The sequence below is a fragment of the Diadema antillarum genome, unplaced genomic scaffold (assembly GCF_040938485.1).
Source record: "Diadema antillarum isolate AM-2024a unplaced genomic scaffold, OU_Dant_1.0 seq00000835_RagTag, whole genome shotgun sequence".
NCBI lineage: Eukaryota > Metazoa > Echinodermata > Echinoidea > Diadematoida > Diadematidae > Diadema > Diadema antillarum.
The window spans coordinates 162429-179418 of record NW_027271711.1 but is presented as its reverse complement, the minus strand read 5'-3'; the positions used below and the strand labels follow the sequence as shown (position 1 = coordinate 179418).

At 40.2% G+C, this 16990-nt stretch overlaps 1 protein-coding gene and 1 pseudogene across 1 annotated transcript in view; both read right to left on the bottom strand.

Annotated features, from left to right (window-relative positions):
- LOC139740097 (transient receptor potential cation channel subfamily M member-like 2) overlaps positions 1-16990 on the bottom strand; it is a 191763-nt gene that overhangs the window by 20487 nt on the left and 154286 nt on the right. Inside the window, exons 16-17 of the mRNA XM_071650683.1 lie at positions 2713-2856; positions 2047-2160 (exon numbers count right to left, since the gene is read on the bottom strand). Coding sequence (XP_071506784.1) covers positions 2047-2160; positions 2713-2856 — 258 coding nt within the window. The remainder of the gene's footprint in view (positions 1-2046; positions 2161-2712; positions 2857-16990) is intronic.
- Positions 6678-16314, bottom strand: LOC139740104 (uncharacterized; annotated as a pseudogene).

The window sequence follows — 16990 nt, the reverse complement described above, 5'->3', positions numbered from 1 at the left end:
CACAATCTTGGACTGTATGTATATGTTCACTAGGGAAGATGTAACAAGTGCGTTCAAGGGTAGTTGCAAAGTTGGACCCCTGAAGAAGCTACAAAGCCACCCCATGTACCACACGACATTTAGGTGAAGGTAGTCTGATATTATAATTTCAGCAGTATTTTACCAAAATCTAGTAAATTGCTCAGTATCATATTATAATAAACACTGCTAAAATGTTAAAACATGACTTTATAATGTGCCATTTTTTTTTTTCACTTCAGAAAACTTGGTGATGAGTGGTCTGTGGAGCCAGAGGTGACAGATGACATTGAGGCATTCACATGCCAAATGTATGACCAGACCCGGGAGAAGTCTATTAATGTCATCCGCAGCATCATGCTAAGGCAGATGGTGAGAGAGGGCGAGCATTTAATGACCAAATCCATGGTTGATTTCTCCATGCTCCCACCTTGCAGAGACAACCTTGTCCCACACATTCAATGTGTGAACCACCCAATGCCTTGCCATCTTCAAGCAAGCTGACCCCCCAATCTTTTGGTGCCCTAACCCTTTGATCCTGGACAAGGGTGGCATAAGACAGAGGATGGTATTATGTAGCCAGTGTGGGCAAGTGGCCCTATCCTTCCCACTTCCCTCATTGACTTGCTTCAGAATACTACTGAGGAGATGGAGGAGGATGAAGAGGAGAAGGAGCCAGACATTGATTATGATGATCTGTTTGATAATGACGACAAATTACAGAAGTGTGAAATGTAAAGGTGACATGATGCTTACCGCTTTTGTGGATTGTATAGTTGCACAGGATGAGAATTTAGAATACTTTTGACAAAGTGAAGTCATATTGTTTTACTTTTTTTTTCTCAATATACGCTAATTCCATACTTCATGGAAAACGTACACACCTCACAAAATGTAACTAACCACTTTGTCTTTTGATCATAGTTCAAATATTGTGTCTTGTATCAGACAACTTTTTACAGAATTTGAAAGAAAATTTGATTCCAAACAATTTGAACTCTCCTTTGTTGAAATTGAATAGAGAATGTAAGCATCATAGCAATTCATATGCAAATATCCCAAAATAAAAGTTGCAGCAATCCACATTGATATAGCAGTCTCTATTCACAGAGAGAATTTCTAGCTGTCAAGTTAAATTCATCTCCTTGTTAATCGGACAATAAGGTTTAAACAAATATATTTAAATGGAACACTTTTAATCTAATCTTAAGTAAGTTTGAATGAAAACATTATGGTACCTGAACTGTTGAAATCGGCTGAACATTTTGATACAGTGATTGTTTTCATGAAAATACTCAAAACATACATATGACCATGTGGCTAGATCTTGGTTGATTACGACTGACAACAATATCAGCAATAACCTTTGGTGGGCTATGATCTTTATTAGTAAAAAGCGGTAGCACCTCCGTGAAGTAAACTGAGTATAATCTTGCATAAAAGACTGTTACATCCCATGTACAGCAAGCAGACCTATATTATTTTGCAGGATATGTTCATTAGGCTGAACATCAAATTTTAGTACACATTACTGTTGGGACAACAAAGTAGAATTTGCAGTAGTGATAGAGACCAAAGTATCACGCATGTTTGTCTGTTTAGGACTTTGATATTTCAATTGTTCTCTGTAATTATATACATGATCATAGACTTCTTTTTTTTTATGGTACATACCCAAGATGTGCCAGATCAAGAACACACCCAGATAATAGATGTCACGTATCTTTAAAAAAGTTACATCATTGGTTTGAATAACATGAATTATTGTGAATGTACCATTTTTACCGTATTTTGACGTTTTAAGTCCTTGTCAGATACAAGATATAGTCAAAAGTATACCAACCCACACATTTTTTGGGAGGAAATTTAGCAGACTTTCATATGACATAAAAGAAATTGGTTTCTAAGATCATCCTGGGGTGTTCTGAGGGAAAGAGTGCCATAAGGTGTGAAAATTAGCAATTGTACATCGTTAAAAAATTCTCACCCATACATAGTTTCAATGAATAACACATTGCCCCTACAGACCTCAAGATTGAAGGAGCCAAATGCTGCACCATCTTCATCATGAAAGTTCATGGCAACTGTTTCCATCCAAGCATTGTCTGTATTGCGAGGGTCATCAACATATCCTTTATATACCTGCAAAAACAACAACAAAACAAACACAGTAAAACATTAATGCTGAATTTGTTTGCAAAGCTATATAAGAATCTTAATTTCCACCTGGATGTTCTTCACAATCTAACAGTAAAGAAAATTATAGCAGCACACCTCTCGAGATCAAAAGGAAAGGTCTACTTAAGTTCACCCCTCAAATGACTAGGCTCTGACTTGACAATGCTTACTTCATATTGAAAGTGAAGCCAGTAACTACATGTACCACTTAACTACTAATATTCTTTTGCCTATACATTAACATTTTCAAATATAACTATCTCATTCAAGATTTCATCAAACTCATATTATGCAATCTTATTTAACTCTAGACTTAAAAGCAGGACCAAAGTTAAATTCTAAAAAACCTAAACACAATACAAATTAAAAGGGCATATGAAGTTTACGGGCAATATAATCATTGCCTATAGAAGTTATTCACAGGCCCCTTACATGAGAGTTAAGAACTTTCCAGGTACACGTGTCAGAAAAACAAGGTACCTGCACGATTCTGTCTCGAAAAGATGAAATATGTACCTCTATGCCTTCCATAAAGAGCTTGTCCACACACTCCCTGATATTGGCTTGCTCCTCCACGGACTTATTGAGAGTTCCCAGGGCCTCCTCACTAAACTCCCTTCGAAGGGTGGCACTAACTTTGTCTCCAGGCTCTACCATACCCTGCGTGGACAGCAAAGGGAGACAGAAAAAGCATGCAGTCTGCATGGGCAGGTGGTCTTCATATGCAGGTTCTATGACATGTCAAATGCTCTGCATGGAAGCAAGTACAGTGGCCTTGATAAATGATCAGTCTTCATAGACTTGTCTGACTGTCAAGCACACATGAACAAACCCATTCAAAAATGTTCTAATTTTACCAATATCATACATTACTTCTGGGCCCCATTTCATAAAAGTTTTTAGGATGGCAACTCTTGCTGGAATGGCAACTTCCCATAGCAACAGCCAATCAGGAGGCTGGATTCTTGTTGTTGTCATGATAATTACCATTCCAGCAAGAGTTGCTATCATATCAACTTTTTATGAAATGGGGGCCTGGAATGTATGTACCTGTAGGTTCAGACAGTCCCCTAGCACACTCGTATCATGACACGGAGCAGCATATGGGTTGATCTGCTGAGGCCAACAGGCTAACTGGCATGTAGCCTGTTCTAATTTTCCTTTTATATGGACTCACATACACGTATCATTCACATTAACCATGCAGTACAGTGTCATGGGCTAAGACAAGTAAACATAAATTATGTTCAGGGGCTTAGGGGTTACAGAGTTAATGGTGTGCCTAAATTCTCTCATCGCAAATTAGTTATAAAATCTCAAACTGCGGCTGTGCTATCTAATTTCCATAACAATATGTTGAAACTGCTGTGCATGCGCAAGCTCTATTTGATCACACATGAAAAAATGTTGCTACAGCGACTGGTTATACCCCCGCCAAACAACATTTCATAAGCTTTAGTCAAAACAACATTTCATAAGCTTTGGTCAAAAAACTGAGGAAGTAGTTAAATCCGCAAGATCTTTCCTTGATCTTCTGCCATTAATATGCCGTTACCATGGCAACGTACTTTCGGGTACTGTCGAAAAATGCGTCTTGCACATCTACAACCAAAGGCACACATCTGTACCAAGTTTCATGGAAATTGGGCAAAAACTGAGGAAGTAGTTTGCAACACAAAATTTTCCATCATTTTTGGCTCATAATATGTGAGCTGTTACCATGGCAACATACTTTTTGTCACTGTCAAGAAATGTGTCATGCTGACCTATATCCTAAGACAAACATTCAATATGAATTCCATGAGAATTGGAAGAACACTGATGAAGCAGTTTTGCCATGAAGCATTTTGCCCTATATTTTACCAATAACATGCCGTTTACCATGGCAACGCACTTTTTGCCACTGCGGAAATATGTGTCCTTGCACATTAACATATTCAGATGAACATCTGTACCTAATTTCATAAAAATTGATCAAAAACTGTGGGAGGAGTTCGCGACGCAAGATTTGTACCCATTTTTTGCCCATAATATGCCGTTACCATGGCACTTTTGGGTACTGTCAAAAAATACGTCTTGCACATCTACAACCCAAGGCACACATCTGTGCCAAGTTTTATGGTAATCGGTTGAAAACTGAGGAAGTAGTTCGCGACGCAAGATTTGCAACGGACCGACCGCCCGACCGCCCGCCGATTCCTATATACCCCCTTCAAACTTCGTTTGGCGGGGTATAAAAAAGAGAGTACTATCTGTATCTCAAAACTATATCATAGTTCTTTTTTAAAATGCCTCCACCACCAAGTGGTCCTGGAGGCATTGGCCTGAATTCACGAAGGTGGTACAATTGAAACCATGCATGGTTTAAACCACGGACAATTTATATGTAGCGCCAAGTGTCGCATGGCCTATTTCATTATGAAATCAGTCATTTCATTGACGAAATGATCATTTCGTAACGTGTTAACATTTCGTCAACGAAATGATCATTTTGCTAACGAAAGGAACATTTCGTTTTTTTTCGATGAAATGTGGAGGCCATGCGACACTTGGCGCTCCACACAAATTGAAACCATGGTTTAAACCATGGTTTCAATTGTACCACCTTCATGAATTTGGGCCAATATGTTTTCGGGTTGTCTGTCCGTCCGTCCTCCGTCTGTCTGTCCATCGGTCCGTCCGTGATCATTTTGTGGACAGTGTACCGGATAACTAAAAAACTGTTTGAGGTATCCTAATGAAACTTGGCATGTATATGTATGAGTGAGCAAAGTTGTGCCTATCAATTTTTAGGTGCACACGCTCGAGGTCAAAGGTCTATCAGCAAATGCTCCAAACTTCACTATTTCCCCCATATCCATGTAATGCCTGAAGGTATTTTCTTAAAACCTAGTGCATGTAGGCTACATACATGTACTACCAAATAGAGATTCTCCAGAGTTTCAGGTCATGAGTTCAATAGGTTAAAGGTGTAAGGTCAAGTAAAAATATTGAAATTTCATGTTTTTCTCCAAATCTCGCAAATGGTTCAAGGTATCTCCATTGAACTTAGTACCAGTATATATGCATGCACTGACCATTGGCAGTGATTATCTAGGGAAGTTGGGGGTCATGGTTCAGAGGTCAGGGATCAGAGGTCAAGGTCAACTCCTCAAAATGTCACTATATACTTTCCTCATATGTATGCAATGCCTGCAGGATTTTTCTTGAAACTTGATATACACCTGTATACATGTATTACACAATAGAGATTCTGTGGGAAGTTTCTTGCCAAAAGGTCAAAGGTCAAAAGGTCAAAGATCAAGTGAAAGTGCGAACTTTCACTTCTTTCTCCATCTCGAAAGTGACTCAAGGTACCATCATAAAACTTAATACATACATGTATCTATGCATGTTCTACCTGATAGTGATTCTCTTGGGAACTTTAGGGTCATAAGGTCAAGGGTCAAAGCTCAAGGTTCAAAGGCCAGGTTTAAATGCTAATATTCTACCATTTAATAGTGAAATTACACTTTTTCTCCATACTTTGAAAATTACTGAATGCATAAACGTATAAGAGGGTCAAAAGTCAAGTAAAAATCCTCAAATCCCCAAATACCTGCACTCTTAGACAATTTAGCCATTCATCCAATTAAAATCTAGTTCAAGGAAAGTGAGCATTCAGCACATTTGTGACAAATCTGTCATTTTAATATTTTGCCACTTATGTGAAACTGTCATCACATATTGTCGAGATATTGTACAACAGACCTATTAGGAGAACCATGCATTATGGCGGAGGCATATCAGTCGCCATAGCGACATTTTGTTTTTTTTATAGTTTTTCTCAGCAATTGTTTAGTGCTGGTAAAAGAAATAGCAAGCTCTGAAAATGCATTTCTTTGGTGAATAGACAATAGTTTAGTCATGATAAAAAGGGAAAAATTAGATGCGATTATGGCACATATGCTCTGCTTTTGTCTAATGCACAGTAACTAGGCCTACAAATTACTGGAAGTGCACTAGTGAACACTGAAAGTGTGACCCCGCCTAAACTCTACGCGTTGCATGTGGGTGCGTAAGATCACCTCATTCATTTGCACGTAGCATATGGCCAGTGTAAAGAGACCCGACCGCAAGCAATGAAATGTTTACATTTATATGTGAAAGGAGAATTTTTGTTGTAACACCCTACAATTGCGAGTCTTGGAGTTGATCACAGCTATACAGAGTCAGTGGTCAGATAGGATAACATCAGGCATGCTGAGGCAGAGTAAATATGGCATGACATCAGTTGCCTGCTCAGTCAGATGAAACTGTCAAAACCAAACATCTTGAAACACCAACACGCACTGGATGATTTGGCTTATGACAAAGACACTGTTACAATGTATGTTATTGTTCCTGGAGACAAGGGGAGATGTGTTATGGTCTACATGACAGCAAAAATTATGAGGGCAAATGAAAGGATGAAAAGACAAAGAAAATTGGCTAAAATCCCATCAGCGGATACAGGAAATCGGTTGTGTCCCTGGTGAACAAGTTACAAAAACATACGGGGGAAAATTGGATGAACAGAAACAATTTCTCACTACACCTACAGAATCATCAGTACCAACTTTCTATGGTCTACACAAATCAGAACCCACCCTGGTACATCCAATCGTGGGCAGCATAGACTCTTTGGATCTGGCAAAATATGTTGCATGTATTCTCAGCCCATTTGTGGGTAATTCACAATATCATGTCAAGAATACACAAATTTTGTTAATAAAATCATGGAGCTCAGTCTAGAGAAAGATGAGATGATTGTTTCCTATAACCTTAGTGCTCTATTCCATTAATTCTGTAAGCTAAAGCAGCACAAGTAGTCAGGTGGCAGCTTGACAATGATAGTAAATTGAAGGATTGCACTTCACTATAAGTGTAGATCAGATTGTGGAGGCATTAATAATGTGTCTGAATACTATACTTTCCTTCAAAGACCAACACTACAAACAGAATTATGACTGTGCTATGGATTCACCCATTTCTCCCATAGTTGTGTATCTGTATATATGCAAGACTTTACATCAGCCACACAATCTCTCTGGACCAAAACATGTCACATATAACAGAGAAATGTAAAGACAAGAAGCTTGTATTTCTGGATGTGGAAGCATATGTGACCCGCAACAACAATTTCAGGCAAAAGTTGCAAGAGCAAATTGTCAGAAGCGGTCATAAATGCCCAATAGGCCTATTCAAATACTACAAGTCAAGATTGCACTAAACTGACTAGTCATGTTTGCTTGTTTTAATTGCTTGTTTTAATATAGTAAACACCACTGCACATGCACGGCTTGAAAAATAAAATAAAACAAACAAAACAAAACAAAACAAAACAAAACAACAGGAAACGTGGCCAGCTCTACCAATTTTTCTGCCTTCGAAAGGGTCCCCATTGTTGAAAAGACAAATCAACCATAATCAAAACATGATTTGTAAAGATGTGGATATGGATTCGCCACCTGATCCCATTACGTGTCCACACGGGCATGGCGTGCGGATGCTATTGTGTAAAGCATGCACCATACACAGGTACACCATCAAGCTTGCAATTATCATATCCGTCATCTTGAAAGACGTGTTGGTAAACAAACCAGAGTGAAATATATCATGTACTTCGGCTCCATACGCTCCACTTACAGTGCCAGAGAATGCAAGTGTTTTATATCAATGCAAAGCTTAGGAAAATGGGCAATGAGATTCAATGTAAAAATAAATGTTCAACATTCCTGACTTTTGCCTGAAACCATTGTTGCCGGTCACGTATATTGCAGCAAGACCATCCGCATAAACAATTAGAAAATCAACTTGTACTGAAAGACCACCATCATCATTGTTGTGTTCTTACTAGGTGACACTTGACAACAGACACCGACACGTCCAGTTAGTTGTAGCCATCTTTTATTTGGGGCCGTAGTGATGGTAACAACACTATGGAAAGCCAATAGTGCATAATCATACATAACAACTCTCCCCCTGCCAATCCAAAAAATACCTTTTGACATGTGTGGGTTTCCACAATACAATGTTGTATACATTCGAAGTACCCTGTTATTAGAAAATAACATCACATAAAAATAATTGTCTCTTACTTACAAATGTAGCCCAATCTGTTGATCATAACAAAATGTCACTTTTAACTTAAGCAACACTATTCCTTTCCTGTTTTTGTTGAACAAAATGTGAAAAAGTATCCTTTGCATAGTAATTAAATTCTGTCTTTTTTTCAGCATATGTATGCATAAATCTCACATTATAATATTTTGCAATGAACAAAATAAAATACTTGAACTTACACTTCCATGTGCTGTCTGTGTTATTTCTCCAAATTTGAAATCTTTTCCTCTGTATGAAATGATCCTGATTATCACAAAACTGTATATATCGATATTGAGCAACCAGCAAGTGGAATCATTCTAGTTTCCTTATGAGTAATGTCACAGTATAAGCTCAATTCTCAGTTTGATTTAAATTTGTAATCACTTCTAAAGTACAAAACTTTGAGGTGGGTGGATGTGCAATATGTTACCAGTTCAATATCTCCAGTAATGAATATATAATTCATTTAACTGACACAGAATACCTGTTCGAATATATTCATAATTCCGCTGTTATCTATTTTACATACATAAACAAAGTATGTAATATGTTTGGTTGCTGATAATGCATGCACCTGTAACTACAAGTCTCAACAACCATATCACTTCATATCCAGCTAACACATTTTCTTTGACCATCGAAAAACAGTCATCAGGATGATATAAACACCAAAATTAACACCTTAATCACTGGGATGTGATTTAATATCATTCTTCTTGTCAACTCCTCTACGCATCTATAGACCTTACGCACTGACGTCATCACTCGCTTGACAACCAATAGCGACGCCATCTTAGAGGGCAAGCGAAGTCCTTGAAAACGCATGTGTGCAGCTAGCTATATGCTTTTCTTATGCGCGTTACCGGCAATCGCCTCACTCGCTGCCAGTCCCCAGGCCAGTGGCAGTGCGGTCTTTACGTTTCGTTGTTCGTCTCTACAACTGTTCGGTATTTTACATTTTAGACCCAACCTCTTTTTCGCCCCGATATACCTGCTGGAGCATCTATTTGCTCAATCAAAGAGGAAAAAAAAAAAAGGGACAGAGTGGCTACTATGTCAAAATATGTAGTGGAGTTGACCTATACAGACCGAAGGCAATGATGCTGGCTCCTGTAGGATGTGCTGCCAGCGGTTGCGCACAGATCAAACGTTACGGTAAACCAAATTTCAGACAGCTTTTTTACATTCAAACAAGTTTGACATGACATGACACATTATGCAGCAATATTTGGGGTAACTTTCTCACATTGTGCAATCGAAATACTCACAGTACCACTATAACTAGAGTATTCCTAGGTTATATGGCAGAAATTTGTATCCATATCGCAACATCACCGTTCGCTAGCTGTAAGTCGCCATTTTGAATCCGTTAGCCAATCACATGCGAGGTACGTGCTTTAATAAAAAACACACAGAAATCTATCTCGCATGTGATTGGCTAATGGATTCATATGTTGAAGAGCTGTTACGATGGCTGGTAGTTGCATCTTTTTTCATGAAAATTCTACCAAATGTTAGATATATCATTATTTGGTGAGTAATGCAATGCATACCTGAATACTGTTGATTTTGCTATACAAGTTTAAATTTGCCGATCTAGGGCTGTGAAGTAGATGCAATAGAAAAGACAGTAAAAGAAACACCGATGCTGTGTGTAAATGCACGAATATAAAAGCACGCTCTAGCAACGCTTCGCTTGCCGTCTGAGGGAGGACGCCCTTCAGTTGCTAAGACCATGTGACGTCATATGCATAAGGTCTATTCAGAAAGAGAATCTATCTGGTGGTTTTCTCTTCCTCTGAGACCTCCTCAACTCTTGTGTAGGAGACTGTTCTTCTTCAGCTCCTTGTACAGCAGGTTTACTCTGAGTACCGGTATCTACATTGTCTTCTTGATGTGTAGGGTTTCAGATACGGTACTCTAACTTGTGTGTTTTGGGAACCCAAGGGATGTTCAGACCTAGGCAAGACAAATGTGTCCTCTAGGACAGACCTGCTGGGTCTGGAATTGTCTGGGTTTCGTTTAGGGTCAACTCTTCCCCTAACTGACTCTGGTCTTGGTAGTTTACTTCTGTCTCTAGTCTAGGAAGCATTTGATCTACATGCCTTCTCCAAATTCCTGTTTGTACTTGTACCTTGTACATGAGAGGACCTTCTTTCTCAACAACTACTCCCGGGATCCATTTACACTTGCCTGTGTAGTCCCTAGCGAGATTGTCCTACTGCGAACTCGCGCATTTTGATGGCTGCGCTCATCTCTGAGAGATGCTTGGCTATGCAGCTGTTCAGCATATTGACGCTCAATGTTCGGACGCAAGTTATCTAGTCTCATGCGCAACTGCCTTTTCATGAAGAGTGAAGCAAGTGATTCTCCTGTGACACTATGTGCTGCACTGCGATAGGCCAGCAAGAATCTATCTAGCTTCGCTTGTGCAAATCCTACATCAGATCTTGAGGCATGCATGGACTGTTTGAGTGTCTGGACAAAACGCTCTGCTTGTCCATTTGTACTCGGATGATACGGTGCACTTGTAATTGTCACACAGCCTAACTGTACCATTTCTTTTTAGGGAGAGGTACTATGCTCCATTCACTGTGTTCTATTGGTGTAAGTACACCACACTTACGAAATCGGTCCAGTTCCTGTTCTACCCCTGCCTTTAGTGCATATAGGACTTCGTAGAGCTTAGTCCTGACTGGTGTAGTAGCATCATCTTTCACCCTTACTATGCCAGCCTTTGCACGGGACAATTTACGTAGCTGTCCATCAAAGAGCTTCATGTGTTTCTGGACTAATTGATCACTTAGCCTACGCATGTCCGCTTTCTGGTCTAAGGAACTAGTACCAAGACTTGCCTGGACTAGCAACTTCCAGTTTAGTGGTATTACTCCTAACCAATCACAACCTAGCAACATGTACTCCAAACAGTCCAGTACATACAGGGCTAAGTCTACCTTGGTACATTCCATATCTGACCTGGACTTGGACCTTACCAACAATCTCAACTGTCTCTCCTGTGAAACTCACAAACAACCTCTCGATTTGGTCCATTTTCAAGTGGGACAAATGCTTTTCATAGTATGGTATGACAATGGTATCATGATTACACTTGACCCTATATTGACCTCCATTTATGTTAGTTTACCTTCAATCTCAATGGGGGCCAAAATAGCACTACTCTCAGACCTAGAACTGGACCTAGTCCTAGACTTAAAACTACTCTCAGTCTCTGTCCTCACCTTGAACATAGTGTGAGACATATCATTGTACTGGTACTGGTATTTATTACTTTCCTTCACATTATGAATACCATCTTTCTTTTTCTGTCCTAGTCTTGGATCTAGAGTCTGTGTGTTCTTTGTTCTGGTTTTTCATTTGTTTTGTCTTACTCCAGCACTTCCTTTCAATGTGTCCTTTCTTCAGACAGTATCTACAAGTGGCTGATTTAAAAGGGGATTGTACCGGTATTTTATTTTTTGATATGTTGTTCTTCTAATTCCAAAAGACCAAGCTGTGCAAGTAAAAGCAGGATTTCATCGCAATTTAGTCCGCAATTTCAAATTCAAAATGACCTTTTATTGGTGCTATTTATGCTAATGAGCTAACGAGCCTAAATGTCGTGACGTTGCAGGTGCAAACTAACATACTGATTACAAGCGCTTGCATAGGCGTGTGTTTTTTCGTACCGAGTAGCAGACGACGCTTAGGCCCAATTTAGCTAGCAGGCGGCGCTTGTGTACTGTCCTATCCATGTAGATATCTCAAATTTCACTGAACCAAATCGCACCAAAATTACAGGATACACTTCTAAGCATATGTCAAAGTACTCTCTTATATTTGAACGAAATTGGTGATCGGGAAGTATCAATATCGACACCGACTTTCAATTCGTCACTCAAAACAAACTCACTCTTCGCAAGAGATCTTTGCGAATGCGACCTATACTGCACTATCTAGAACTGAAGTTAGCCGACTAGTACTGTGCGAACGGGGAATTTACGCGGGAACTAAACTCAAAAGTGTAATGATTGTGGCGACTGGTATGATTTAGGAACTATATTTTTCATTCAACTTACCACAAATAATTCGTAAATTGATTTTTTGCTCCCAATTACTTGAAAGTTTTGTCTCATGATATTAGATGGCTAGCTTCAGTCTGTGCGTGCGCAGGCAGGTAGGGCCTACGCAGCGATCACTCATGTTTAGTCGTAGAGCAGATTATTTTTAGCGACGACAGCAAAGTCGACATCTACACTTACGCTTCCCGACATGCGATTTGGTTCCAATTAACGTGAGCAATTGGATATGAGTCAGAAAGTATTTCCTGTGATTTTGGTGCAATAATTGGTAAGGTGAATTTTGAGATATCTACATGGATACGGAAGTACGCAAGCACTAGAGTCTCTACCTACACCAGCGCTGGGATCGCGAAGCGGCGGCACTGTTAGTATCTACTACGTGGTCAGGCCACTCTTCCGAGATATGGGTCCTAGTAGGCCTACTAAAACAAACTGTTAGATCTAACGTTAGTCCTTGGTGTAAATAAGACCACCAAGAGATTTATCTTGACTACAAAAACATTGGAAATCCATAAAGCAGATACCTTACCTACAAAATTCAGCACAGGAACAACAGTGCCTGCAGGACAAGGGTCTAGATCTAGACCTTGGAGTCTGGACTTTCGTCTGGACTTTCTTCAAGTTCTGGCAGCAGGGGTATGTATACTATAACCTTACGCTGTGCCTTATTAGTGCTGTGCACATACAGCTGTCGACGGCGAGTGAGTGTACTCATCAAAACTTGGACTGCCACATAGAATCTACTCCTTGACTGCTCAGTAGTCCTAGTTCTAGTCTATCAGAGTCTATGTGTAATGGGCGCCGTTTTCATCTAACTAGGCGTAAATCTTGCGTGCCATTGAAGAGAGTCTATTTGGATTTTGCTACGTTAGACAGTTTGAACTAGGTTTGAACTGTCGAACCATGATCATGTATTACGTTACTTACACACGGTTTTCTATGGGCAGCACGTTTGGATAACGATGCCAATTTCATTTTGCATATCTGGAATTTTCCCCACAAGTTTTATCTTAAAATAAAAAGCTTTTGAAGAGATTGCTTTTAAAAATTAATAAATATTGTTTAACATGTTTATTTCAGCCCCATATTGCAACTTTACTAAATAACAGCTTTTGCAGTATGGTACTTCGTGTGAGATTTCATCAGTAAATTGACATGTGTAGTTCGTTTTGCTAAAGTCGGAGTTTTGCACCTGTGACGTACGCCAAATTGTGTGGATCGTTCCATAGCTTGCTCGTTTTCATTTTTTTCAAAAAATCATTACAGGCTTATCCTGGGTTTTAGAATCCTCTCTTTCCAGTAGTAAGCATCAAAAAATGTAGATAAGAATTATCAGACAATTAGAAAATGTCAGTATAGTCTTCTTTTAAACCAACACTGATCAGGGGCCCGTTGCATAAAAGTTACAATTATGGTTACTTTGCCATCCAATGATAACTTCCATCGAATTCTTGATTTTGATTGGCTGTTGAGTATTGTTGCCATGGTAGTTACCATTGGATGGCAAAGTTACCATAATTGTAACTTTTATGCAACGGGCCCCAGGTGCATGGTTCCTCCCACAGCAATAGCACTCATGTTGTTCCTTCCTCCCGCTGCCCGCAGAACCTTGCAACTTGCCGTAGACTGCGTTCATGCTGGTACCGGTCCTGGTAGTTGGTCTAGCGCCGCTGTAATCTGCCATGCCACTCCGCGAACTCTGATTCCGCATAGCACGGGCCTCTCCCACTGCTGTTTCTCTCTGCAGTGCGTAGTCTACTGCCTCTCAGAACGAAAATCTGGGGTTTTTCGTTGCTTTTTCCATCAACTTCAGCAAAGTAGATTCATTGTTTATGCCGCTGATAAATCTGTCCCGAAGTTGTTCATTCAGTTTTTCCCCATGTTGGCAATTCACACTCAAATGTTTGAGCTGGACCACATAATCACTGGTAGACTCGTCCGATGCTTGATTGTGATGAATAACCTTTCATCTTTCTGCAAAGACCATTGGTGTCAACTTCAAATGCCTTTGTAGAACTGTCTTAAGTTCATTGTAAAACTTCGTTTGCAGGGTGGCTGGCACGACTAAATCTCTCACGAGACTGTAATACTTTGGTCCAATTGAATGTAAGAACATAGCAATGACCTGTTTTGCTAGGTCCTGCTTTTCTCTGTCGCTTGCGCTCTGTGATGGCTCAATAGACACCGAGAGTCCATTCACCAACAGGTAAAGTTTGAAACATTCAACGTAACAATCCCAGTCTTCACTGCCGTCGTAGATGGAGCTAAACGGTGGTAAAAATAATCGGTTTTGTCCCAAATTTGCAACAAGGGGAAAGGTGGCGCACCTAGCAGGTGAACCTCTTCATCTGCTCTCCAATATCCTCCTGAATGCTCTGGACATTTCATTTGAAGTTTGCTAACAATAGTAAAAGAGGTTTCCTTCAGGAACCAACTGGACAATTTCTGGACATTTTCAGCCCCTGGTGTGTGTGCTTGAAGAATACCATATCTTTGCCTCAGCTGGCCTTGAGTTTCTGTGCATGAGCCACTTTGTGTTCGGTGCTGCTCATGGTGGTCATTGCTGCTTGTCTACAAGCATGACTCATTCAAGTTAGGTCAGCCACGGCAACAAAGGACACATGTCTAAGTTGCCCTTTCATGTCCTAAGATAACAATGGAGACAGGCGCTACCACCAGCATTGTTCTCATTGTTCTAACTGCCTTGGCCTTGATGTTGCCTTCTTCAGAATTGGACACTGGATTCAAAATGGCTGATACTGCACAGGATGGTACACAACTTGTCTATGATAGAGATTTTCTTCTACACCTGAATCCTAATAGCAGAGAGGTTGACATACTCATGCAGGCACCTGTTAATCTGTTCTTGAAATCAAAACAGAGTGCTGATCATCAGAGAAGATGCAGGAAGCATCATGGCAAGCTTGGTGGAAGGCGAAAGCAGAGACAGATTTGTGTATACTCGGCATCAAATATCACTGATGGGTTTGGCACTATGAGGTACGGTAGGTAATGACAAAAGCAGAAATCTGAGTAACATTATGGAACTGCAATTCTGTGAGAAACAAGATTAACCTCCTGCTTGAACATGTTATTGATAACAATGTGGATGTCATGTTCATTACGGAGACCTGGTTGCATAGTGTTGATCTGGTTGTCATTGATGAGTGCATACCAGCGGGTTATACATTCTTGAATGTGGTCCGTGGTGGGAATGACCCTCATGGTGGGATAGCAGTCATATACAAAACTGCATTGAACTTGTCCACTGCAAGTATCAACGTCTTGTCTCCTCACGACACCTTTGAACTAGCTGCTGTTACCAATCCCTCACGGTCAATATGTTATGTTGTCATCTACAGACCTCCACCCTCCTTGAGGAATAGATTTAAGACACAGGAGTTTCTTCAGGAGTTCAAGGAACTTGTTTGTAAGCTGACTACGCATTCCTGGAAGCTTCTCATCATGGGTGATTTTAACATGCACGTAGATACCCCTAGTAAGCCCGATGTTGCATGTTTCTTGGAAATCATTGAGGAAGCATGCAGGTCTGCAGCAGCATGTCACTACTGCAACACACAAATTAGGTCACACTCTTGACCTTGTAATCCCCCGGCTGGATGACTCACCTGTGGTTGGCTGTCGAGCTGGGGATAAACTCTACTCAGATCATTTTATCATTAGCTGAACTATTGATGCAGCTAAATCTAAGCAACATGCTGCAACATCACATTGCAGAAACTTTTGAAACTTGGACAACGGTTCCTTTATCACTGACATCAGAGAAGCCTTTCATGACTTTCCTTTCGACGGTGATGTTGATGATCAGGTTGCATTCTACAACAGTACCACTCTGGATGTGCTCAACCAACATTGTCCTTCCACCAAGAGTGTTCATCATTTTTGCCGTCATCCTCCTTGGTATACGAATGAAATTCACCAAGTGAGATGTTCACAGCGAAAACTCAAAAGGCGCTGGAGAAGGATGCAAACACCAGAGGTGTACAAATTAATCCACTCTGTACCTAACAAGTCATGTTTGCTAGATCCAATACCGACGTGGCTGCTGAAGGAGACCATCAACACTTTTCTCCTGTACATTGCATCAATTGCTGACACATCACTCAGCAGCGGTGTCTTCCCATCATTTTTGAAGGAAGCTGTGGTGACTCCACTGATCAAGAAACCTAACCTCAACATGCAATATCTTAAAAAACTACAGACCAGTCTCCAATCTTTCATTTCTTTAGAAGATAATTGAGAAAGCTGCTTTGTCTCAAGTTTGAACTACCTGGATACAAATGATCTCTATGTTGAGAACCAGTCAGCTATCCGACGTTGGCATGGTACTGAGACTGTTCTGTTGAAGGTACAAGATGCCATCTTCAGAGCACTGGACAAACTCGTTACCTTCGTCTTTGTAGACCTGTCTGCTGCATTTGACTGTGTTGACCATGATATTCTGCTAGCTCGTTTAACAAGCCACTTTGGCATCTCCATGAGTGTGAAAATCTTGGTTCACCTCTTACCTCCCCTACCGCAGCTTCTTTTCAGTCTATATACTCAACCCATGGCTGACATCATCAAAC